The 26,735-nt window shown below is 39.4% G+C and overlaps 2 protein-coding genes across 4 annotated transcripts in view; both read left to right on the top strand.

Moving 5' to 3' along the window:
* Window positions 1-302: 302 nt before the first annotated feature.
* Window positions 303-2,937, top strand: dazl (deleted in azoospermia-like). The gene is made up of 9 exons (XM_032581494.1): window positions 303-323; window positions 465-587; window positions 956-1,047; window positions 1,645-1,696; window positions 1,789-1,855; window positions 2,112-2,251; window positions 2,332-2,412; window positions 2,587-2,637; window positions 2,873-2,937. The coding sequence occupies exons 1-9, from the start codon at window positions 303-305 to the stop codon at window positions 2,915-2,917; spliced, it is 672 nt and encodes a 223-aa protein (XP_032437385.1). The 3' UTR covers window positions 2,918-2,937.
* A 2,682-nt stretch (window positions 2,938-5,619) lies between these two features.
* The window catches only part of rftn1a (raftlin, lipid raft linker 1a), a 53,470-nt gene continuing 32,354 nt past the window's right edge, over window positions 5,620-26,735 (top strand). The window contains exons 1-2 of one of the 3 annotated variants that reach the window (XM_032581282.1): window positions 5,620-5,978; window positions 15,641-15,792. In XM_032581282.1, coding sequence (XP_032437173.1) covers window positions 15,645-15,792 — 148 coding nt within the window. In that variant the 5' untranslated portion in view covers window positions 5,620-5,978; window positions 15,641-15,644. Of the gene's footprint in view, window positions 5,979-12,944; window positions 13,198-15,640; window positions 15,793-26,735 lie in introns of those variants that run through there. The other 2 variants (XM_032581280.1, XM_032581281.1) reach the window with 2 other exon arrangements.

The raw sequence follows: 26,735 nt of genomic DNA on the forward strand, positions 1-26,735 counted from the left end.
CCAAAAAAGTGAGTCAGGTTAACAGCGTAGGCGTTTTGGTCGACGTTGTCTTTGCTTCCTTTGTGCCCAGTGATAAAAGTCGGTACTTGTGAGCTGAAGCGGGAGTGTTGAATTGTGGAAGCACCAATGTGTGTTTTATTCGTAGTCGCCTGAAAACTAGAGCGTTAAGTTCCAGAACAAAACTCCATGTTAGTTACAATATTAGTGGTTTGTTTGAAAATTGAATAGAGAAATGGTTTAATTTGCATTTATCCATTTTTTTTCTTGTGAAGTTTTTTTTTTTTTTTTCTTCTGGCGAGAACATGGCCGCCATGTTAGACAGTGTAGCCTGCTGCTCAAGGTCAAAATGTCAACAAGCCCCTGCTCCAAACCTTCCAACGATGCAGATTTTACTACGACCCGTTACTTGTGATATTCACACGACATTCGTATATCTCAAATGTTACTCTTTTTTTTCCTGCAAGGATTTCAACAAGCCAAGAACCATTACCCAGACTGTACCTTCTTTGAAGTTATCTAATGGATACATTCTGCCAGAGGGCAGACTGACCCCCAACGCCCTTTTTGTGGGTGGGATCGACATGAAGGTGAGCTTATACTTCATTTCAATTTCATTGAAATCATATATAGGTTATTAATGGTTCTGTGTGGACTGATGTTGAACTGGGGCTAATATTTTTATTCCATCATTAAAAAAACCCCATCATCTTATGTATTATAATTCTTGGAAATAATAACAAAAAACGACAATGGGATTAATTAAAAGCTGAAAAGCTAAACAGCTCTTTTACTTATCCAAATTCTACTACAGCCTCGTTCTATTGAAATTGCAATCCAGTCTTAATTTTCTACAGTCAGTCTCAGTTGATCATAGGCTAATTAACAAAAGATTATGTGTACCATAGCAATTGATATATTTTTTTTATGTTTTACTTTTTGTTGTTTAAACCATTAGGTGGATGAAAATGAAATGCGTGACTTCTTTACAAGATATGGCAATGTCAAGGAAGTAAAAATAATCACGTACCGTGGAGGGGTTTGCAAAGGGTGAGTATGTTTAGAGGTGTGTTGTCATAGTCGCAGTTTAAAGTTCACACAAGTTTGTTCTTGAAGAAGAGCTGATGCAAATTTGTGTTAAGTTGAGACAATAAGACTAAGAATTTGCTTTTTTTTAAAAAAGATATAAAAAACATGAACAAAGTAACTTTTACTGTGTTCACTGGTTTAAAGTTTTATTCTTAAACATACCCGAAGTAAGCTCTGCTCCCAAAACAAACACACAGCCTGAACTTTCCTTTTGTGTTAATGTTACACTTTTACTTGATTTACCACTCTGTAGAGAGGTTTGTGTCCATTTAGCACAAATTCTACTTTCACTAAATGGACGTCACAAGGACAGTAGCCAATACTGCCACCCTGTGGCAACACAACACCTCACAGTCACATCATTTGGCACTAAGACATTCCTGCTCACATATTGGTGAATGACGCAACAGCAGACCTTCAGTTGGGTCCATTCTTTAATGGATTTGCACAATGTTCTACTGTATATTATTAGTTGAAATGAGTGAATGGATTTTTATGGCTATTTTCCGCTTCATATTTTCCATCATTAAGTCTGTGGACTGCTTTGTGTGTTCCTAGGTACGGGTTTGTGTATTTCAATGAAGATGTCAACATTCAGTCAATCATTGAGGTCAGTGAATGTCTTATGCATTAACCTTTTATGTAACTACCAGGATTCATATTTTCTGCATAATGCGCATATATATCCGTTATCCGTTACAGCAACAGATCAGTTTTAAAGGGCGGAAACTCAAGCTGGGCCCTGCAATCATGAAGCAACGGAGTCCACGTATGTTCATTTCTCTTCACATTAACTTTCTGGGACTAATTCTTTGCCTTTAAACTCTAGCTGAGGCAAAAATGAATAATCTTGTTCACGCTTTGCATCAATGTTCACCAGTATGTGTAAGCTTGACAGTGGTAACTCTGGAAGTAATGGAAATGCCCAAAACTTAGAAAAGGGGAAAAAAAAAAGGCCTTTCGGGGAAGTTCAGTTTGGTTCATCATTGCCAAAAAGAAACTGATTTCTTACTTTATTTTTTCAGGATCCATACCATCCCGTCTGGTTGGTTCCACTCCTTGGATGAGTCCTAGCCAATATATCTACTGTGCGTGTTGCTCACCAATGGGAGGAGGGGTTACACAGCCCTCACCTGTCTACAGCGGAGGCAACCCGTACAATCAGGTAACTGTTTTCTTCTTTCCGCTGTCTTTCCTCTCCACATTAACTGTTGATAAGGCTGTTCTTACTGGTTCTTGGAACAGCCGTACTCCTACAGCAGCTTCAGCGGGGTGATGGTTCCACAGATGCCGATGAGCTACGCACAGAATCCCTACCCCTACCAGGTAAACGCATAAACACAGCAGATAGTAGGATGTAGCCTGTATTGCTTCCTCCACTGTAGTTTCTGTTTGTGAAATAGACTTTAGTTTCTCTGGCTTCAGTTTTCCTTAAGAGGCGAGCTTGTTGTGTTGTTGCTGTTTGCTTGATATCTGACGTCTCTCACCTCCAACACGTAGTACACCCCAGCTCCCTGGACCCCAGACCAAAGGACTCGGCCTGTCAATCAGGTGATTATTTATCTTACTCCAATTTATTGGAAACACTTGTTTTCTTTCTTTTTTGCTCAAAATAAAATGTCAAAATAGTCTTCTGTATTTGTCATATTTTATTTCTGCCCAAGTCCCCACTTCTTTTGTTTTGATTGTAATATTCAATCCCACCACTAGAGGTTGCTGTTGTGCATAGGAATTTTTAAGCAAGTACTTGTCCTGGCTGTTTTCTGATCCTAAGTCTTGTTTTTAGAGCTTTGTGGATTGTGGAGTCCAGACTATGTTGACTGTGCTGTAGTTGAAAGCTACTGAGCTTTCTGCAAGGTAAAGCTACATCTGCATGTTTTTGTAAGCAATGCGTCTACGAAAAGGATTATTTAACCTCAACATTTGACATAAATTTATGTATTTCAGTACAATATGGAGGAATTGAGGAATGTATTTTTTTCGGGGTTCTTACATCTTTGACAAAAAACCCTTTTTCCACAACTAACCAAAGACTTTATCCTTGGATGGAATTGAATAAAAATTATTCTCTGAATTTCACACTGCATTTATGTAGCAGGTCATCAGTTTTTTCTTACTAATACAATAAATTATCAGAAAAAATGACTTGAGTTTTCATTATCCTGTAATTACAGTCATAATAATTAACAGAAATAAAGGCTTAAAGTGTTACTAGTTTTAAGAAATGGCTCATTTCCTTGTGCTCTTTCATCTTTTCCAGACGCAGACTGCAGTAGCTTCAACAAGTCAAGATGTGGACATCTTGGCATTCTGGACGTCTGAAAGCATCCAGACTCCCCAGATTGTTTTCAGAACGCCCTCGTCTCTCCCGTCAATATTTTTTCAGAGCCGTTTTAACACCAGACTTCTTGAGCTTTCAACGTAAACCGAACCACTCCGCTCCAAGTCACTTGAACCAAAATCGGTGAGGTTGACCTGTGGTCGGCTGCTTTTAAATCACACAGATCACAGAGACTTTTATAAACGATGAGAAGAGCACGTTTTGGTATACCAGCCAAAACATGGGATCACTTTTTTTTTTTTCCTTTTTTACAGTCCCGAGCAAAAAAAACAAAAACAAATGGAAAGGCTTTTAATCTCACTTTTTCTGTTTATTTATATATTAAGTTTAATTTATTTTTTTCTATTTCATTGGTTTTGTCCAGTCTGTTTTAAGGGCTCTCTGTACATAGGAAGGAAAGCATTTGTATATTTGTACATTGTTACAATCTGTTCTCTACAGTGGATTTTTTATTATTATTTTTTTGTCAGGTCTAATGCTCCTCTGATTAAGATCTTTATTAACTTTCCTACAGCATAAGGGCACGATCATAAATTTTAAGCACTCTGGCATTTTGCGCTCCCTTTTTATTTCACTGGGTGTCACTGTGGTAAATGAAAGGCAGCCTTGGCCTCGCACCTCATCACCATTAAGAATTTTTGTTTTGGTCATTAGTTGTAAATGTTCGTCATGTGCCTCCAGAAGTTCGCAGTCAAAGACAGTCACAGCATCAATTCACTTTGCTTTGACTCATTAATCAACTAATGTTAGGATAAAAGGGAGAAAAGGACAGTGTTTCAAAACTTGTTACAGCCTGTTTTCCACTAGTTGGGCTACTCACAGTTCAGACGGGTTTTATTTTTATTTTTTTTGAGGGGGGTTTGATTGCATGTCTTGCGTAAAGGATTTTAGACATTTAATAAATGAATACACTGGATGTGGTTTTAAGTTTCATTTTAAACATAGCTTAATATAGATGCACATTAGCATGTGGTGTACATCAGTTTTTCTTTCTTATCTAATAGTTTCTGGACGTTGACCTCGAGTTGCGGAGGCACCATTGTGTTGAGACGTTTTTGTTCAGAGAGCCTGAGAAAGTCACTGTTTGAAGTTTTGTTTTTGTTTTTTTGTTGGGTTTGAATTATTTTGTTCAATAAATAAGTTCAGTTTGTCATAATTCTGTCTGATTTTTACCACAACTTTGTGTCGAAACTTGCAGGATGTGTCTCGGAGCTGTCGAGAGCAGCGTAGCTCCGATCCGCCTCCCCGTTGGTGGTTGCCGCTCCTCAGTCAGGCTTGCCTGGCAACAAGCTCCTCGTCTTTTGGTCAGAGGACGTTTTGTTTTCGTCACAGTCTGATGGTGTGACTGTGGGTCCCCAGAGTGCCCCTTCCAGCCTTTGGCCCACCCTCCCCTGAGACCCCTGTCAGACGTTTCTGAATTATGGATTAGTCTGGATAGCTCCTTATGAAATATAAATTTTCCTAAGAAGACCCCTGAAAAACATACATTTAACCTTAATTGTAGCTTTATGGGATTCACGCGTAGGCTGAACAACTTGGCATTACTTTAAATAGTGTGGAAAAACTTTACTTATATAAGTTCATATTGGTCCACTCACTCATCTGTACTTCCATTTATTCCACCATCTATCCCTTCATCTATTCTTCCATTTGTCTGTTTAAGCCCATTCATTTGTGCCACCACTCATTCATTTCGCCATCCATCTACTCCATTCATCATCCATTATTTTAATGATGCATCTTTCCATGTTTTCTGCATCTTTCATCCACCAACCAATCTATTTGTCCATCATCCATCCATCTAATCCTCCAAGTTATCGTCCATCCATCCAGCAGCCATTAGTTTTTTTTATTTGCTGATCCATCTCTTTTTCCATTTATCAACCATCTACTCATCTATTATTCTCTCCATCTTTCCTTCATGCACTGGTCCACTCTTTCAGTTTCGGTTCAACATTCTTTAGTTATACTTTTTAAGCCTTACCTGTTTGTTTGTCCATTTTACCTTCAATTTTTTTCAAGTTTAATGTCTTCCATTTTGTGTATATATATAATTTTAGATTTGACAAAAAATGGACTGGAGAACTTTGGATAAAGTCTTGAATTTCGACATGGGGAGAATTTTTTTTTTTTTTTTTATCAAACTAATCCAAAAGAAAGATATTCGGTTGCATACTTCCGCTCATTTATAATATCGTAGTTTAATCTGCCTGCTCTTTGTAAATCACCTGCATGTTCAGTCATTTCATAGTCCTTGCAGCGTTTGGTGCAGCAAGAAGGGAACAACAGGAAGGCGAGGAGAGATGATAATCCGCCCCCCGCCACCGCCTCCTCAAGCAGTCGGAGCCAGACGGAGTGTTTACCGTGAGCCGAGCTTCCACTCAGCTGTAGTTCCTAGATGAGGGATTCATGTTTTCCTCCCATTGGATCGCAGTGGCTGCGGGAGCCGCACGTGCCGTGACGGGGACAGACAGTGAAGACATTAGAGGGCGCGAGGAGGGTTTCAGTCCACTTTCCACTTCCTAAACAGACCGAGACCACCTCTTAACGGGTAAGTATCTCTTTATTTACTGCTTTTCTTTTTTTTTTTTTTTTAGAGCGGTTTCTGCTGAAGATGTACGGTAAAATTAGCTACCGAAGTTAAATCCGTTATAACTTCCTAAATATTCTGAATAAACATGTTTTTTTATCCCCCTCCTACTGTAGCGTGTTTAAAAACAACTTTACAGTTGGCTAAACTTACTACATATTCTCAGACTCTTTCACAATAAAACTAATGTCATCTCCGAGCATCCTGTCGTTTCACTATTGCTTTTTTCCCGTTTGCAATTGAGCAGCGGAGCGAACTGAATAAAGCCCTTCACTCGCTGTCACAGGTTTGCGTGAACTCGGCATATGTGTGACGAAGTGCGTGTCCGTGCGTAAATGTGTCACGAAGCGACCTGTCGTGTATCAATTATCTTTTACCAAACCACTGTAGGATCTACAAGGAAACTTTTTAGTTTTATGTCGTTAACTTGCTGGTTGTCAAAAATCTTCATCAGTTGACCTAAACTCTCCAATCCAAAAACAAATATCGACTGATTTTCTATATAAAAGTGCTAATAAAAGATCATATAATCTCTTAAATCATTTTACTATCCTTATACTATCCTCTATGTATGTTTAAACTTTAATATAAAATTCCTGGCGTTGATGTTTGTGGTGTATTTATCAAAGCATTTAAGATGCTTTATTTTCTTTATACTCTACCAATTTTGATGCAATGTCTTGTGTTCCTTTTCTTAAAAAAAAGACTTTAAAAAAAGAAAAAGTAGCACAGGATCTTCCACAGCCATGTGGGATGAACTTGGCTGTGCTGACCCAACAACATACTATTTCAAGCAAGGCTGCACCCACACAACATGCAAGGGGCATCAATTAGCGATGAGAAATTTCACATAAGTGCCCACTTCCAACTGAGCCAATATGAAAGGGCCAGTATAAGACTCTCAATAAAAAAGAGACTTTAAGAATATTAAAAAAATATAAAAAAAAATGCATTTCACAAAAACAAAATTGAGTTGGAAAACATTAGTGTAAAAATGTCTAACACCTGATCTGTGCTACATGTTTCAGTGCTTTTGCAATTAAACTCAAGTGTTCATTAATCTTAATTTTACCTTTTAATTGTAAATGGTAATGGTTTAATGGTTGGTTCTTTGTATCATCACTTTAGGCCTACTTCAAGTAAATGAAAATTTCAACTACAGACGACTCAAAAGCAATCCAGTGTCTTTAAAAACTGTGAAATAGCCATTTAGCTCGGACGAGGCTGTGACGAGGACAGACAGTGAAGGCATTAGAGGGAGATGCTAGTGTTTAATGCCAGTGGAAATATTCAGATTTCTGTTTCACTGGCATTAAACAACTTCAATACAATTGTTTCTTCTAAACATTACAGCTCTCTGAAGGTATGGATGCCCTGGGTGAAGGATCATATTGCCAATTTTCAAAACCAGCACGGCCTCCTTAAATAACCTTCATTAAAGACTCACATTTTCACAATATTGTCAGATTATAACAAATGTTTATCACATCTAGACCAAGCAATTTAGACCAAGCAATTTTGTTCTTATGAGTGTTTTGAATATCTTTGACAAACTTTTAAAAGGTCCACAAACAGTCTATAAATAACATTGAGCTACCAGAAAGCACATTCCAAATCTTAACTAATCTTCTTTATCTATATGTGAAAAAGAATATATAGATTTGTTTTAGCTAAGAATTGAGAAAATGATAACAGATAGGAATCCATGTTTGGATGTTGGATAGCAACATATTTTTATCTTTGTGAACATTTTTTGGATCCAAGATGAAGTTGAATGAGTCACATTTGTAATTTCCAGCCAGAACTTCTATGCTCTTATAGTTTCAGCACCTCTGCACCTTTTTTATTTCCCAGCTGCCCTCCTAACACGTATGAAGCAGCTCTGACTGGGTTTCTGTGAGGCAGAAGAGGAATGGAGTTTCACATTTATTTGATTTTTTTGGTTTAAATCATATGTAAAGGGAAGCGAAGTCATGACATAACCACATTAAATGAGTTACATGTTGATCTTTAACTGTACAGTTATGGAGCTAAATTCATTAAGACTGAAGACTTCTAATTGTGAGAGCAAGAGTTTGGTCACAGTGCATGTAACTCTGTTTCGTACGCTTGTCAATCTTGCATTTACATATTGGCTGCTAATAAACAACTACAGATCTGATTTAAACCCCCAAAAATGTTTTACTTTTTGACCAAATACATTATCATTTTAGCTTATACACCTACACACACTTTACATGGCTATATTCCTAAATAAAAAATCCTTACCAAGACAAATTTAAGAAAATAGAATAAAGTAGGATGCACGATACATTGATGCCAACAATGTATCGTGTAGGCACTGGCAGATCGGCTCAATTAGTAAAACTGGGCTGATGTTAATAACCAATGTTTATTTCCATTTTGTAGTTGTTTCTGTATGTGTTTCGGGAGTGGGAAACTGCAGTGATGCAGTGGAGGCTTTGAGGTGTTTAAAGCAGAGAAGCAATGTCAGGGGTGTGGTCATTATTTTTCACTGTACTAAATGGGTATGTATCTATCTAACTAGTCATCAATCAATAAATCGTTGGCTGTAATGGCAATATTCATATTGGTTATCACCAATTTTGATATAAAATTTTTTAGATCACCTAGAACAAACATAAAAACTACTTCCGTATTAGTATTTCAGGGCTTATTGCATTACAACTATTGCTAACTGTGGTTTTAAAACTGTTTTATCCTCTTAACTATTTTTTTTTGTAAACAGGATATGAGTGGAATGGCTTTATTTCTGCAAGCTGACGTGCAGTGTGCAGCAAGGCCCTGCAGGGGCTTGGGGGCATGTGCAGTATATCATTTTACATTAGTACAATCTAGGGCAAAATATAAGGGCTTTGCTCCTATAACCAGTTTTTTTTGTGTGTGTAATCCTCTCTTTTGCCTAAGCTGCTTTGTTTTTAGGGAACTGTGCAAGAAGTTGTGTGGCAGACCAATACATCACTGTCATAATTAGTTTTTATCCTCCTTGTGCAGCCTCATTAAAACACCGTTTGAGGTGACTACATTTCTGCATGAAGGAATCACACCTCCCTCCAGGCAGCTTGACATGCTCCCCACTCTGCTCCCTGCCTGTCTGTCTCTCTCCATTTCCTCCTCCTTCTGTCTTTTCCTCCTCATTTCATTACTGCCCCCCTTTTTACTTCCTCCCTCCATCCATGGCAGCATCCCACATCTGAGACTTGGTGCAGCCCAGTGGGAGGGAGGCCCCACTCCGCAGGAATCGGTCTGTCACCTCTGATTTTGAAATGCAGTGAAATACTGTACAATCATGAGGTGTACATACAAGAACCATAAAACTACAGACTGCTGATCCTGTCTCGGCCTAATAAAATTTTTATTATTGTAATTTATAGGAGACAGTACTGTGCAAAAGGAACTAGGAATGTATCCAAAACCCTTCCAAAAATAATTAATTATACTATTTTTTCAATTAGAGATAACTAGAAGGAAAAAAAAAAACAATCAAATCAGTTTTTTCTTTAAAGCAACCAAGAAAAAAATCTAACAGGTCCTGTTGAGCATCTTTTAGTACTTGCCACTGTGTGTTTCTGCAGATATAGGCTGGGCTCTGTGGGCGTCAAACCATCTGTTATAGGGATCTTGTTCATCTCACTGCTGAAAAGATGGTACTCCCTGCTAAAGTATTCCCTCTCCAAGGATACCAAAACAGACACATTGCTAACTAGGGTTTCGGCTTTAGAAAAATGTCTAAAAAATGCTTTATACAACAACAAGTAATTTGTCATCTTTTTATGCAGTGTAACAAAATTCTGTTTCATCAATTGATTCCTAAGCACCAGTACTGCTAGTATATTTAGCTGAATTTGGATATGTCACAAAGAAGATTGTACAATCAAAAGCACAGCAATCTTTGAATTGTGGGTTTATGTACTGCATGCCTGATTGCATCTTTAAATAATCAATGCCCTCATCTGAGGGATAACAGGCAGGTTGGACTTAATTTGGTCCCTAAGCCAGTTTTTATTTCTTGTTTTTGTTTGGTTGTTTCATAACCAGTTTTTTAGCTTAGAAAAAAAAGCTGCTGCCGATCTTTGTCCTGCAACTTTGAAATGTGTTTCTGCTTCAACACACCTGGGTCAAATAATGAGGTCATTAGCATGACTCTGGAGAAGATGACTGCATACTGAGGAGGTGATGCAGGAGTGTTGGATCAGGGACGCGTCTAAAAGTTCCAGGACCCCAGACTTCGAGGCCCCTACTCTATATCAACCATGCTTTTCTAATCTTTTCACCCTTTTGTACCTTTACGGTTTTTGTTGATTTATGCTCAGTTTTTTGGGTATGATCTTGTGCTGTCAACCGCTTGACATTCTGTACCAATCTTTTTTTAGTTTGTTCTTGCCAGTCATGAAAATACTGAACTACAAAAGACAAAACCTGATGGGTCATGGTTTAAATATATCTGTAAGAAACTGAAGTGGGGATGAATGAAATGACAATGCATTGGTAAAAAAATATTAATCTGTAGGTCTTTTGACAACCAAAAATTTTAAGTGATTTTCGGGAATTTGCTTAGTCTTCTGACAGGAAATATGATTGCGTTTCCAAGCTATAATTTTTTTTCTTGGCAGAGATAATGTGAGGGCCCTATGGCATCCTTTTATTTTATTTTGTTTCACTCTACCAATTTTGCTTTTTCTGTTTTTATTTTTCCAGATTTTAGGATGTGAATGTGAAATGTTAAAGAAAAATAAATAGCAATAAATAAATAAATAAATAAATTATGGTACAAAATTGGAAATGGGACTTATTATGCCAGGGAAGAATTTTGCTGCTACATAGCAGCAGCTATAGGCTCTGGTGTTAGTCTGTCTCAAAGCACACCACATTCTGTTTATTCTCACTTGGCCAGATGTGTCACCGCCTAGGCATTCATAGAGACTATCATCTACAATAAGTCATCTACCATCATCCATTTATCATATCTTTCACTTAATGCAAAACTGAATATAACTAAAGTAGATTTAGATCCTTAAAATACTCTTACATCAAAATACATTGAAAGAATTGAAGAAAAACTTGGACTTGTTCACCTGTTCACGCCATTATTTCTTCTGGACACATAATGCAACCAGTAGAACCTCTACTGGTCATAAGTTCAATTCATAAGTTGCATTCAAGTATACAAAAAATGTCATGTGTTCTTTCTTTTTTATGCAATGGTTTTGACTTCAGATAGTTCTTAGTGGATGGAAGAAAAAAAACATGTCAATCTTTTCAGTATGTCAGCCTCTCAAAGGTGGTTCTAGCTAATTTCACTTTGATTTTTCCTTGGTCTGAGTCCATATGCAGTTTTCTCTCCAGATGAATAATGTTTCTTGTAAAACCATCATCCCTCAAGTGGCACTGGAGGTAGTACAGCAGTGACAAAGTGCAGGCAGATTATGCTCTCACATAAATCCCCTGCCATTTCAAAACCTCTCTGTTACAAGAGATTCTCTAATGAGAAGCCCTCTGCTACTCCCTGTCTTTCACCTCAATCTCTTTTTTTATTCCTTTCATCTGTCTCACTCTTGTCTCTCCCTTTTTGGCAAAAGGGTCTCTTTTTTTGCTGTCAATGCCCTTTTCTCCCAGTGTGTTTGTGTGACAGCAAGGGAGAGGTTGTATTTGAAGTCAACTCACAGAGAAAAAGGCCCCAGAAAGGCCTCCAGTCTTAATCTCAGATGAGTTTCTCTGCCACTATAACCTTATGTTTTCACGTCAGTGTTGTGTTCAATTAGAGACATGTTTTTAACCCTCTCTGACAGAGTTCATCTGTTAAAAGTGAGGTCTAGGCATAGAACTGAATTATCGGTATACAATTAAACAGCAAATGAGATGCTGGATCAAACACCGACACACTTGGCTTTTCAGAACCTAGATGTACAACCAGTCACCTTTCATCTGACAAAATCAACTGTCATTTGCAACATGACAGTTGTAATTTCAATAGTTGTTTAAAATACTGCATGATGCAAAGGAAATGGAGAGAAATATGGTTAAACATGTGGGTGATTTAGTTTAGGTGTCTTGGATTGGAATGGGGTTAACAACATATCTTCAAATCTAACCTCAGAGGCATAAGAGTGTCTGCTTTATGGTACAATTTAAAATATTTTCCCTCCTGTGGTTCAGCCTCCTTTTAACCTCAAATCCCTTTTCCCTAACCAGCCGGAGATGAATCCTGCTCAACATACCCACATGAAACTTTTGTCCCTTTAGCTGACAGATCATATTAAAGTAAACCCCTCAAGGATATTAAGTTGGGAGTAGGACTGCATGCTAACATTGTCATAACCCAGAGCCCTGTTTCCTCTCGTTGGAGACATTGTAATACAGTAGTTTTCAGGACAGACTTGATAGGAGAGTTGCCTGAAAGAAAGTGTTTAAAAATGAAGTGAAGAGTGGAAAGCAAATATTTTTGCTGTTTAAAGACAGTAAAGATAGAAGAGTTTGATGTTGTAGGTTGAGCTTTCGTTCAATTTCTGCCCAGAAACTTACCCATTCACTCTCTTGCATTTATTCAAAAATTGGCCAAGGAAGTAAATAGTCAAGGAGGGAGATGTAGGTATTCATCCCTCCAGCAACACTCTCCAACTTATTCTGAGAGATCCTGAGGCATTGTCAGACCAGAAGTGATGCATAGTCCCGACTGATGCCTTTCAATAGGCTAATTCTCTGTGATTGAAAGAGCAACATTGTGGCTTGCAAGAGCCAGAATTAACAGGAATAGACTGTCTAGTCTTTCTGCATGTCTGAAATTGAGCTGAGTAACATGGGGGAAACCCAGAGAACCTTCTCCCTAGAAAAATTCTCCAGCTTGTTCAGTTTGAATCACAGTTTGAATCATCATGCCAGGATTATATAGTCTGCAGTGAATTTTGGGTTTTCACAGGAGGCTTTCCTATTTGGACAGGGCTGCAAAACTTTCGAAGGGAGGGACCCAAGAGGCATCCTGATCAGATATTCAAATCACCTCAACTGACACTTTTTGCTTTGAAGGAGCATCATCTCTACTCTAAGCTCCCTGTGGATAACAGAAGTTCTCAACGTAAGGTTGAGCACAACCACTGTAGGCTCAACATGTAGCTACAGTGGCTTGTATGCAAGACGTCATTTTGGATGGGATACATTTCTCGTGAGTATAAATGAGGGTCAAAACTTTGGTGAACCAGTAAATCAAGAGCTTTGCTTTTTGAGTCAGCTCCTTTGAAGTGCAGTAAAATGAACTCTGTACAAGGGGTTGGTCTCTACCTCAAGTGAAGGAGTTCTGCTGTTTTGAGAATAAGATGGATTAGGACAAGGGTAGGTTAGTTGGGACCTCCTCAGCAGCAGTGGCTAGCTCTTGTCTCTTGTAGTGTTGTAGTGAAGAAAGAGATGAGCCTATAAGTGAAGCTCTTGATTCACCAGTTTACCTTTGTGGTCATGAGATAAATCAAGGTGGAAAGGACAACATCTCTGTAGGGTTCTCAGACTTGGCCTTAGATATGCAGTGAGGAGTTTTTTAGCCAAGGAATAGTTCAGAGTAGAGCTGCTACTCAAAGGAGGTAGTTGGAGTGATTTCCGAAAGCCTCTCTTTAGGGGTTTTCTGGGCACTTTACGCTAGGTGGAGACCCCAGAGAAGACCCAGAACTCTTGAGAGGATTATTGTATCCCTTCTGGTCTGGGATCTGCGAGAATGAGATGGAAAGTGACGCTTCGGAAAATGTGTGAGCATCCTTCCTAGATTTGTCACCCCTGCAACTTGATCTCAGTTAAGTGGAAGACTATGGATGAATGGTTGGATGGACGGCTCAGCTGTGTGGAGCATCGCAAGGCCCCTATCTGTCTATACAATCCCGTTTCATCCGGCCGTTCCTCGTTAACAAGATGCTTGATGTCGTCTCCTAGAGTTGTAAACTAGAGAGACCTATAGGGGGCGGTCCACCTTTTTCTAGTTGAGAAGCACTCTCTTAGAGGAACAACCTCTCATCCCAGCTGCTTCAGACTTGGCTAGAATGTGACAGAATGTGACTTTGCTGTGGAGAATACAAATTCACAACTGAGAGAACATAGAGGTCAGACGACACAAAGCAAAGAAAAGCTTGAAAGTCTTGTAATCAAATTGATTGAATGTAGTTTACTATAAAACTAATCAAGGGCATTGTAGAAGATGAATGGAGGCAGGTTAATCAAAGATGCTAGAAAGAAGCAGAAAATAGCTTAAACGGAAAAGGCGTGATTAATGTTTGGGTCTGATAAGTACTTCTGAAACGAAGCGAGCGGAAGAGCTGATGGCAGAAGAACTTAAGAGGAAAAAGTGGGGTGGTGGGAGGAAGAGGAGAGCTAAGAAACTGAGACATACTGAGTGTCTCACTCTCCTTCCACTAGAACTCCATCCCTGCTTCTCTCCTCATTTGTACTCATTATGAAAGACATGTTGTATTAAAAGAATAATGACACCTAATTATTCCTACACTGCAAATTTTAAATATGTGTCCTCTTTAAAACAGATGAGCTAAGCATAAAAAAGATGCAGCCCTCTTTTTAGAACTTCATAACCTTTCAAAGCACAGTCAAAGTTAGAAGTCAGAAAACACACACAGACGCACACACACCCACAGCATAATGTGTTCTGTTAGGATCGTTAGCAGAGTTAATGTCCGTGCAGTTGGCCCAATGAGAGTTACCATGTCATTCTCCACGCTCCCTGAACAGATACAGAGATACAGATATAGACCTTCCCCTGGGGAAGACAAACACATCAACTCATATAGATATGCAGATGTGCAGACGCAAATATTAAGCGTATCTGTGGGGATGGTTTGAGAGTAACAGTCCTGTCGCTTCGAATTAGCTTGATGATATTTGACCCTTCCCCCCCTTTTTTTGGTGATTTTACCCTCCTTTTTTGTCTTTCCTCTACTTTTGTCTGTTTTTCTATGCTTATACATATTTAAACTGGCAATCTTAGTTAAAAATTGCTTTTTGAATTTCAAAGGAAGAAGGATATCTAAAAGAAATTCAACGGCTTATCCAAATCCTTCTTTTAAGATATTTTCAAGTGTTTCCATTTAGAAAAAGCCTTATATTATCACATATTTCTCGGATCAGCATAGAAATAGGTTATCTATTTGACATCCTCAACGTTTTTTGCTTCCCCTTTCCTCTTCCCTGTCCGTGTCGTCTCATGTCGCTCTGCTTGACAGGGCAGGAAATCGCTCTCATTTCTGCTTTAATTCATTCTGATCAAACATGTCGCTCTCAATCAGCCCTATTTGATTAGGAGATGCCCGTATCACAGCCCGGCGAGTAGGTAATGGCTGACATGCTCATATTTCAGTTGGGGTGTGTGTGTGTGTGTGTGTGTGTGGTTGGAACGTGTCAGTTTGATTCACACATCGTTTCTCGAAGCTGAAGGTGGCATATGAACAATAGCAGTTATGTTTGTGTGTGACTATCACACTCCATAAAAGTGCAAATACATTGTTTATATTTAGAAATCATAACGATGCTCTCTCCAGCTTTATTGCCACAATTCTCTGAATGTTCTTGGTGATTTTTAAGTACTTTTAGCGCCATTTTCTCCTCAATCTTTCCAGAGAAATGGGGTGTAGACTCCCAAAGCTGAGGAAGGCCGAGGAAAGGCGTAGCCCTGGCAACATCTACTCCACCCTAAGACGGCCTCAAGTGGAGACTAAAGTTGGAGTGGCCTACACCTACCACTTTCTGGATTTCCTGTTGGGGAAAGAAGGTATGAACAATTGGCTCCTGTTGTAAGAAATGATTGTCCTCTTGTGAGTAATTCAGATCGTAGGAATCCTCTGTTATGTCCTAAAGGTTTTATTCTTCCCTAGAGTCTGGCCTGTAAAATCTAAGCGAGACATCATGTGATGTGACACAACTTGACTCCCACACTTGCATTCTTGAAATAGTCATGTTACTGTTTTTTTTTTTTTTTCATGCATCATCTTTTGGCTAAAGAGTCACTGGTGACTGAGGTTGTCGAGGGTCGGAATCATGTTTAGATTTTCACCTTCTGGAATCTGACTTTACTCTGCAGAAACACAAAATTTTACCAAGTATTTTTGGGTGTACTTTCTAGTACAAATATCTTAGTACACTTGAAATTGTTTTGTCTCAGTTAGACAAAACTAACTTGCATGTAACTTTTCAGTATGACATAGAAGCTTGCTTTTAGCAAATAATTCCTTAATATTGACGTAAAAGTACTAGTTATAAGTGAAATAATCTGCCAGTGGAAAAAGACATTTTAACTTATAATGTGGGGAAAATGTCTTGTTTCACTGGCAAATATTAACTAAAGCTTTATGGATATATTTATTTCTTCCATTTAATTCATGTTATGCTAACTCCTGCATGACTAGAGGCCGCTGCACCTTTTAATTGTTGCGGCAAGGACATAACCTCATATGACTTAAATTCTTCGACAAATTTTGGCTCAACTACAAAAATGCAGCTACATGCCGGCTATGTGTGTGCTTGACAATAAATAGATTTTAAAGTCGTTGACAGGGAAATATTGGGCCATTTCCAATCTTCACTACCCACGTTTGCACTTTCCAATGCAACCAACTTTTTTCAAAAGTCTCCTCATCAGTAGCTATAGTGCAACTGAGAGTAATTTATAAATGTTACTTTTCTATGAAGGCATCAAATGTTTGTTGAATAAACAGCATCATGTGCTGTTTAAACTTTTAGTCACATTCAACTGAAAGTACTTGCAGGCCCCAAAAATTACATTCTTCCCCCAAAATAAAACAATTTAAATGTGCTTGGGGTCAAAATTTGAAGACTAAGAAATACTCCAAAGTTAAAGAAAAAACAAGAAGAGTGAAGCAGAGTTTGGTTGTGAAACAATATCCCAAAGTTTTAAGAGATTGAGATACCAGCATGTAAATATTTTCTTTAGCAGTCACAGGAAATTGGTCAGAGTTGATTCAGCTTGTCGACAACTGGATCTTTTTTAGTAGCAGCAAAATAAACTGAATACAAATGCTTGCCATATTTTTGAGACTTTTTTTCTAAAAAAAAAAAAAAAAAAAAAGAAAGTCGTGTTTTATTATTCATTCTCTTCACAATAATGCATGGGCTTGTGTTCTATCAAATTACACTGAAGTTTATGGCTGTAATGTGAGAGAAAATGAAGTTCAAAGCGTATGAATACTTCTGTGGAACACAGTTTCTTTGCCAGTTCTAAATCATTAAAGTTATCTGGCCTTTTTGTTTATTTCCAAGCTTCTCTGTTCTTACTGTTCTACATCCATGTTCTCCCTTTCCTTTTGAAATAAAGTTAATTAATGAACAGTGGAGGAATATCAGACTCGGCTCCAACGAAAAGGACAGATCTTTGGCTCCGACATATTCTGGGAAAGCTTCATTCAGATCTATTTCATATTTGTCCCAGTTCCAGTGTGGAGAAGGAGACTTCACATTTCCTTCGTACCAACTAATTCACACACCTTGTTCAGTTTCTTTTGCATGTTTTGGTGGTTAAACAGGAATATACTGTACATCTTAAATTGTTTTGGTCTACTATGTGGTGCCTTCTTATAACCAGAGCTGCTGCTATTCTGCTTTACACCCGTGAAAAATGTTTGGGTCAGCAGCTTTATAAAAGCTTATTTTTGGAGCGTTGTACTGCAAGTGTCTTTAGGGCAAAAGAGTGGCTTTTAAAGCTGAAGTTGTGTCTCTGTGCAGCTAGAGTTGCAAAGAGTTCAAAGACTTTAATTCTCAGACTCAGCTACACTGTTCGTGCGGTAGCAATGCCCTCCAACTCCCTCGCACAACGGCAAGGCGCCAAAGCTAAGGTGCATTTCGAAGGTGCCATCTTTGGGATTGCTTTTGTTTGTATTTGCTCGCGAATATGGAAAACAACCAAGTTAATGGGGGCGAATACATTTTTAAGCACATTGCATCTTGAATATATTTGATGAGAATCCTCTTGAGGCTGCTTTTCTAAAAATACCAATTCTCCCATTGTGTGTCTGTGCGGTCTGTGAAGAAACAGACGTGTGAGGGACAGAGTAAGGCGAGGTAAAAAAAAAAAAAAAAGGATTGAAGGAAACAATGCATTGAAGGATTATTTTAGGGGGAAAAAATGTTTCTCATGGCTGGCTGTTCCTATAATCCCACGCAGCGCACTCCATCACCTCACAAGCTGCAGGTGCGAGGAGCTCATTCAGATCCTATTTACATGCGTCTTCAAATGCAACAGTGTAACAGACAGCAGGCGAGGCGCCACAGCCCAGTGGCAACGGTCCGGTTGCCAGTCGGCTTCGCTGTCAGCCAGTCCCGTTGTGTTTGGCGAATGGGTTCGGGCTGCTGGGTTGGCAGAGGGATTCCTGGCAGCCCGGAATGATGGTGCTGATCAAGAAACAAATCAAAGACATGACAGCCACTTGTCTTTTCTTGTAACAGATACAGCAGCTCCGAAAAAAAAATGGTCATACCTCTTGAACTTTTCAGTTTTTTCACTTGCAGAGTGAAATATATTATTCATTGCAACAAATTACCTTCAGAAATAACATAATTATTAAACAGTATCCACCTAATGACTGTGGATTTCACCAAGGTAGCATTTATGAAAGAGTGATACAAAGAGAAAATGGAAAGTAATGACATGTTTTGCTTGTGATTTGCCAGAAGTTTTGTATGGAGCATATTGAAAATGTGGAGGAAGGTGTTTTACTTAGATGTGACCAAAATTTAACTTTTTGGTTAGCATTCAAAACACTGTAAAACTAACAAAGCGTCACCATCGGGTAACATGGTGTTGGCAATATCATGCTGTGGGATGTTTTTCTTCAGCAGGGAGTTAATGGAAAGATGGATGGTGCTCAAAAGAGAAATAGAGGCCAGCGGTTTTGCTTTCAGTTGGAGAGCAACAGTAAACACAAAACCGGAGCGACAGTGGAATGATTTAAATCAAAGCTTATTAATGTTTTAGAATAGCCCAGTTAAAGTCTAGACATGAATCTTACTGAAAATCTGTGAGAAGACTTGAAAATTAATGTTCACAGACTCTCTCCGTTAAATCTGTTTGAAGCTGGATATATTTTTAGATGTGTGAAGCTGCTAGAGAAATCCCAAAAGATTTGCAGCTGTAAGTACAACAAAAGATTGTATTGACTCAGGAAGACCAAATACAAATGCACCACAGTCCTCATACTTTTATTAGTGAAGAAAAATCCTTCTATCTCACGACTATGCCCTAGTTTGTCGGTCTTTCATATACAGTATATTACCAAAAGAACACGTTAAACTTTAAAAAGAAAAGGGGAAAAAAAATTGTCCCAGGGTGTGAATTCTTTTTCAAGGCGCTGTTAAATAAGAAGTACAGCAACAAACACACACAGAGAGAGTAAGACCACACACAGGCTCACACTGTGTTCCTACCAGCAAGCAGGTTGGCTCGTTCGCTCTCACACAAAACACTTTATGGCACTCAGTCAATGGAGTAAGTTTTATCTACCGGCAGGCAGGCAGGTCATTTATATGGTAAACTCCCTGATGCCACCTGAGCTGCTTAAGATGGGCAGACTATATTTTAGGATAAAGGCAGCTGGTATGAATCGAACGCGCATGTGTGTGATTGTGAATTGGTATGTGTCTGCCTCCCTCCCTTCCCTTTTTATCTGTGATATAGAGACCATGAGAAGTAAAGGATTCCTGGAGGATTATCTGATTGTTTGTGGAGATTGAGAGACCTCATTCCCAGCAAAGGGATTATTTGTATATATATATATGAGTGTGTGTGTGTTTGGAAGAGGCAGATAGAGGAATCTCTGTCAGCCCATGACATTGAGGAAACCCACGGTCAAATCCATGCTTTAATTCAATTTGGCTTTCATTAATGGCATTATTTTTTTCCCTGCCAGTGTGACTTGATGACTCTTAGGCTGCAAGGGAAAACAAATATCTCCTCTCAGGCGCCATTGTGAAATATGTGAAAGATGTCTGTTTATGAAGCTACATTGTGCCCTCAGAATGAGCCACTTTGTGCTCTGGATGAGGAGGGAAACAGTGAGCTTTCCCAACTCGACCTTTGACAAGCGAGTGATGAAAAATGCGGCCAATGAGTGTGGAGTCTGTGTTCGTTTTTATTAGCCTTGATTCCAAGCAATGATTGAGCTGAGAAATATGTCTGTGTGACTAAGCCTCATCCTCTCACACCGTGTCACAGCGACCCTGTGGTGCACCAGGGGAGGATGAGGAGAAATATCTTGAATGGTTCAGACATTTGCCCCGTGGGTCACACACGGACAGTTTTCTTTATTTGTCGGGGGCCGTCGCACCATATGACCCGAAACCAACAGACTAATTCTCCTCAACAGTCTTATTACTCAGTGATCGCCAATCTGCTCAGCAATCACTGTGGGAGCCCTGAGGCTTAGGTCGCAATAGCTCTACACAGAACCAAGCCAAGAGCATACAACAATTTAAAGAAATGGGGAAATATGTTTAAAGAGAGAAAACGTATCATTTTTACAAGCCTTAATAAAACTCGGGACAAAGATAATTTTGTCCCTCCCTACTTCCTTTTCACTTTACTATACAGTTTCTTAGCAATCAGTTATTTTTTAAAAGTTATGGAAGTAAATGATGATAAAAATCCTAAAATATGATACAAAATTTAAATCAGTAGCACATAATTTTAAACTTATTCGTTTGATGCAAATCAGCAGGATCAAGGTGTGCAGAAGATGACTTGCTGAATATTAATGGGAGAATCAGAGTTGGGAAGAAATGAGATTTGAGTGAATTTAAATGTGAATTTGGCATGATGGTTGATGCCAGATCAGTTGGACTGAAACTGCTGATCTCCTGGGATTTTCACACACAATCTTTCAGGTTTACAGAAAATGGGCCAAAAAAAGTGTCAATACCCAGTGTGCAGCATTTGTCTGGAGAAAAATGCTTTGTTGGCATCAGAGCAGCATGAGCAGTCTGGTTTGAGATGATACCAAGGTAGCTAAAATCAGCATGTCGGAAACCTTGATGCAGATGGGCCACAGCAGCAGAAGACCACATGTGCTGCCACTCTTGTGAGCTAGGAACAGCAAACTTGAGCTTTTTGATGAGGAAAAGTTGCATTTTAGCCTCATCTGACCAGAAGTTAATTCATAGTTTAAGTTCATTTAGCATAATCCAAATATTTATGTTTGTAACGGTAGCAAAAAAAATCTCATTGACCACTAGATTTCTCATTGAGTTGCTATGGAATCTTGGTGACCAGTTTTCTTTATTTATTCCTAGCCCTCATGAGGCTTTTGTTATGTTTGGAAGCTAGGACGAGGTAGAAGCTCAAGTAGACAAAGAACCCTTAACAGCTTTTATTCATAACTCGCTCAGCAGTACAGTAACATCAAGTATTCCTTTCCTCCATCTTATCTCTTCTTCTCCTCTCTCCTCTCTATCCTATTCTCGTACACCACCTAGTGGTAGACACAACAGCTTTGCGTGATTTATGGGCGCAACTTCCGCCGTAAACCGGAACCGCCGGTTTGTTTACATGTTAGCAACTCGCTCACCAGCGTTCGTCAGAGCTTTTTAGGATATAAAATATGTGGGAACATCAACTATCACAGCTTAAATGTGGCAATATTGTTATACCGCAACCTACAGCTTTTGCGGGGAGGGATGGTGACCTTCAGAAATGGCCGCAAATAACCCGCACTAGCATATTTAGCTACTTCACTGACTCTGTTGCTTCGGATACGGATGCGGGGTTTCTTCCGTTGGCTTTTTATCCACACAATGAAACGAGCACACATAAAGCATTTTGGGTTCTCTGTTCCAAGTTTAGAATTTTTAGCCAAATTCTTTTTGTTTCCTTAGCTGTCGGTAGGTGATGACAACTACCGCTTATCACAGAAACTCCGCCTTTTTGTTTCAGGAGCACGTTCAAAACACATTTGCTGATGCAGCCACAAATTAAACTTGGTCTGATTATTAGAGTACAGCCACGAACAGCACAACAGTTACCCGAGCTCCACAAGGGCATCTTACGACCTTTTCCAGTGGCAAGTTGCTCTCTATAACAGGTTAATGTGTGATTCGGTTCGGTTCTAGTCCAGTGGGGGGAGATTATCCGTATTACGGTCTGAAGCGCAGGAGCTGCGGTCATTTCTCCTGATTTGCAGCGTCACTCAGCCACTGAGAACCTCGAGGTTCTGGTTCTGATGGACAGTGTTGTATAGTAACGAAGTAAAAATACTTCACTACTTTACTTAAGTATATTTTGGAGTACTTCATACTTTCCTCGAGTATGAAAATTTTTGATGACTTTCACTTTTACTTCACTATATTTCCGAACTTAATCGCATACTTTTACTCCGATACATTTTCAATGTGTGGTTTAGTTACTCGTTACAAAAAAGCGAGAGAGAGAAACGCAAGTGTTTTGATCCCACCTACTGATTGACTGCAACAAAGTCGGTAGCCTACTAGCCTGTGCTTGTTCATCACCACCAATAGGATACACCTGTTTCGCTTCTCCCATTAAACACAAAGCAAGTCTCGCAATCAGCAGCAGCCACATGGAGGAGGAGACGGAGACCACAACGACTGCAACTACGTCGGACACGGCTCCAGGGGAACCACCAGCTGGTGATGAGAGCCCATGGCCTTATTTAAACACAATACACTCTTTCGTGGGTGTTAAAGATTCGTCGTACCGCATGCAGTGTATGTTATTCCTGCCCGAAGATGTGGAAATTCTATCTTACAAAAACTCCCCGTCCAACTTGAAGAAACACATCGAGGTAACGTCTTATGAAATGGTTATAATCCTCCTGTTTCAGTAACTATAGCTTGGTCACTAGGCACTATTGTGAAATCTTGAGCATAACGTTACCTGTATAAATGAACTTTGTTTGGCATTGTTTCAGTTCCACACGTGGTGTATTTAGCTTAGGCTTAGTGTTGACTGTAGCAGGCTACCTAGACTCCTCAGTTCAAGGGGGGACAGAAGCCATAGCGATAGCAATTTAGACTAAATTTAACTAATATAGGAAAGGCATGCAAGTTCAAAACCACAAACCATTAACATGTGCTACTCTTTAAAACTGGAACAATTTATTAGCAGGTTTAATTTTGCCTGCACTTGGCTGTGTACATTATTTTAAGTGTATTTGACAAGTTTACCAAAATATAAAAAAAGTCATTCAAACTGCATTTGCCTTGTTTTACTTTTTACTTGTACTTTTCATTACATTACTTGAGTACATCCATTTTTACAGTAATTTCCATACTTAAGTACAAGAAGTTTCAGATACTTTAAGACTTTAACTCAAGTAACATTTCAGTCAGTGACTTGGACTTTTACCAAAGTCGTATTTTGGAGAGGTACTTATACTTTTACTTGACTCTGAGATTTCAGTACTTTATACAACACTGCTGATGGACTAAATAAACCCAGATATTTTATTTTGTTTTATATTTGCTGATCCAAACATAATGATAAAACACACTTGCTGCAGCCACTTCATGAACTTTATTATTTTTAAAATTCAAATAAAAAAAAATCTAATTCACATCACACTAAGCTAATATTATGTAGTTCTACTGTTTTATACTGTCGGCACAAACCTGCAGCTCAGAACTTCCCTGCTTTTCTCTTCTTTATCACTGTCAGCTCTTCAGAGAGACAAGCTGCTAGCTGTGCTGTTAATTCACGGTTATTCCGTTACAAAACTTAACACTGTGTTCCTGTAATAATAACACATAATTACGCTCTTCTGTACTGAACAGCTCTCTGATAGCACGGCGTGGCCGTAAACAAGTTTTACTAAATATTGTACAATAACCGAAAAGAGAGATGTAACTTCTATCATGAATATAGATTAGCCAAAAACCCCACAAATTACAATGAAATACTGCTACTTCCGGGTGCCGCCGGAAATAAGACCCATAATCATTTCCCCAGTAAGCCTCCCAGGAATAAGGTGGATAGTTGAGTTATTTTCCCTTACCAACCTTACCATCCTGTTCACTGTGAGTTGTCAAGATAAACTAGAAGCCTTTCTAGTCTTGTTTGCCACAGTTCCAGATGCTAACATTTGAATTACTGCTTCAAGACTCATGAAGATAAGAGAACATCTGTCTCACTAGAACGTCTGATTTTTTTTTTCCCTGAAAAAAGTTAATGTTACATCATACGAAGACAGGCTGAACAACTTAAAACAGAGATGCAATTTCAAAAATGTTACATTTGTTTTACCAGAGATGTTGGAGGAGTTGCGCTAAGTTTCATTTACCTCCGAAGTCGGAACTCTGAGCTGGAACAGACGTCATTCCAGAGTCAATAGTGTTCCAACATAGTCTGAGAAGACAGGAATCCAATATGGCGACATCCTGGTAGCCGTTGTTCTGTAGCGCCTCTTGGTTTAGTTTCCTCAGTTTACGCGGAGCTTTGATTTTAGACTCACTCCTACAAGTATGATTTGTAAAATAAACATGTTTTCGCCACAACTTCCTATTGTTGATGCAAGGAGCTGCCGTATTGGATTGCAAAGTTGGCATTTGGGAGTGTTCCACTGCATTTTCTCCAACTTAAATAAATAATTTATTTAATTCTTAAACATCTGCAAAATGTGGACTGTATCTGGAATGGTATCGTAAAAGTTGAAGCAATGGCAGATTATTTTTAAGAAGGAAAAAAAAGCACATTATATATACAGTATATATACTGTATACAGGGGTTGGACAATGAAACTGAAACACCTGGTTTTAGACCACAATAACTTATTAGTATGGTGTAGGGCCTCCTTTTGCGGCCAATACAGCGTCAATTCGTCTTGGGAATGACATATACAAGTCCTGCACAGTGGTCAGAGGGATTTTAAGCCATTCTTCTTGCAGGATAGTGGCCAGGTCACGATGTGATGCTGGTGGAGGAAAATGTTTCCTGACTCGCTCCTCCAAAACACCCCAAAGTGGCTCAATAATATTTAGATCTGGTGACTGTGCAGGCCATGGGAGATGTTCAACTTCACTTTCATGTTCATCAAACCAATCTTTCACCAGTCTTGCTGTGTGTAGTGGTGCATTGTCATCCTGATACACGGCACCTCCTTCAGGATACAATGTTTGAACCAGAATGGTTCGGTAGTCCTTGGCAGTGACGCGCCCATCTAGCACAAGTATGGGGCCAAGGGAATGCCATGATATGGCAGCCCAAACCATCACTGATCCACCCCCATGCTTCACTCTGGGCATGCAACAGTCTGGGTGGTACGCTTCTTTGGGGCTTCTCCACACCATAACTCTCCCGGATGTGGGGAAAACAGTAAAGGTGGACTCATCTGAGAACAATACATGTTTCACATTGTCCACAGCCCAAGATCTGCGCTTCTTGCACCATTGAAACCGACGTTTGGCATTGGCACGAGTGACCAAAGGTTTGGCTATAGCAGCCCGGCCGTGTATATTGACCCTGTGGAGCTCCCGACGGACAGTTTTGGTGGAAACAGGAGAGTTGAGGTGCACATTTAATTCTGGCGTGATTTGGGCAGCCGTGGTTTTATGTTTTTTGGATACAATCCGGGTTAGCACCCGAACATCCCTTTCAGACAGCTTCCTCTTGCGTCCACAATTAATCCTGTTGGATGTGGTTCGTCCTTCTTGGTGGTATGCTGACATTACCCTGGATACCGTGGCTCTTGATACATCACAAAGACTTGCTGTCTTGGTCACAGATGCGCCAGCAAGACGTGCACCAACAATTTGTCCTCTTTTGAACTCTGGTATGTCACCCATAATGTTGTGTGCATTGCAATATTTTGAGCAAAACTGGGCTCTTACCCTGCTAATTGGACCTTCACACTTTGCTCATATTGGTTCAATGTGCAATTAATGAAGATTGGCCACCAGGCTGGTCCAATTTAGCCATGAAACCTCCCACACTAAAATGAGAGGTGTTTCAGTTTCATTGTCATATATATATATCTATATATATATAAAGATATATATATAGATATATACTGTATATATTGTCATTAAAATCTGTGTAAGGAAAAGAAAACAAACATTTAATTCAGAAATATGATGCTGAAAGGTTTTTGTCATAGATATTTTTTTTCCTCACCAACCTTTTCACCGATTAAAAAAAAAAAAATCTTGCACGTTTTTGAGCGTCTCTTTGAGGCCGTCATACTCCACGTACGAGGATCGTCATTAGCTCAGTGGCTGCACCAGTTGGTTACTCTGACATGTCAGCAGGAATGCTCAGTATTAACTCAAACAGCCAGGTGTGACTTTTTATCCAAGACTCCTGCGCTTCAAGGCTGCGCTCAGATAATGAGCAGCAGGAACAAAGAGACAGGAAAACTTGAATAGGAAAGGAGGACGCGGAAAAGAGTGACGGAGGAAATGAAAGAGCGGTGGAAAAACATCAAGGAGGCGTATCAGAAGAACAGCTCATGAAAAACCAAAGCAGCAGCGAGCCGGAGTTTGGAATCGGGGAGGGGAAGAGAGGGGGCGAGGAGAAGTCGAGAGAGAGAGGTGTGAGGATGAGCGAGTGGAAGCCAGGACTCGGTGTATGTGTGAGGAAAGAAGTTAAGTGTGATGCAGTGTGACTGACGCCCGTGTCTGGAAGCAACGAGGAGCTGAACTCTGCTGATGACTTTCTTCTGTCCTGCAGAGACAGAGACCCACTCAGCTCATTAAAACCTA

Source organism: Xiphophorus hellerii, chromosome 13 (genome assembly GCF_003331165.1).
Source record: "Xiphophorus hellerii strain 12219 chromosome 13, Xiphophorus_hellerii-4.1, whole genome shotgun sequence".
Classification (NCBI taxonomy): Eukaryota; Metazoa; Chordata; class Actinopteri; order Cyprinodontiformes; family Poeciliidae; genus Xiphophorus; species Xiphophorus hellerii.

Bases quoted from the DNA above. Each gene is read 5' to 3' on its own strand.
- dazl (XM_032581494.1), top strand. From the start codon at position 303: ATGGCCGCCATGTTAGACAGT. The intron at 324-464 runs GTAGCCTGCTGC...TTTTCCTGCAAG, and splicing joins TGGCCGCCATGTTAGACAGT to GATTTCAACAAGCCAAGAAC. The intron at 1,697-1,788 runs GTCAGTGAATGT...TATCCGTTACAG, and splicing joins ACATTCAGTCAATCATTGAG to CAACAGATCAGTTTTAAAGG.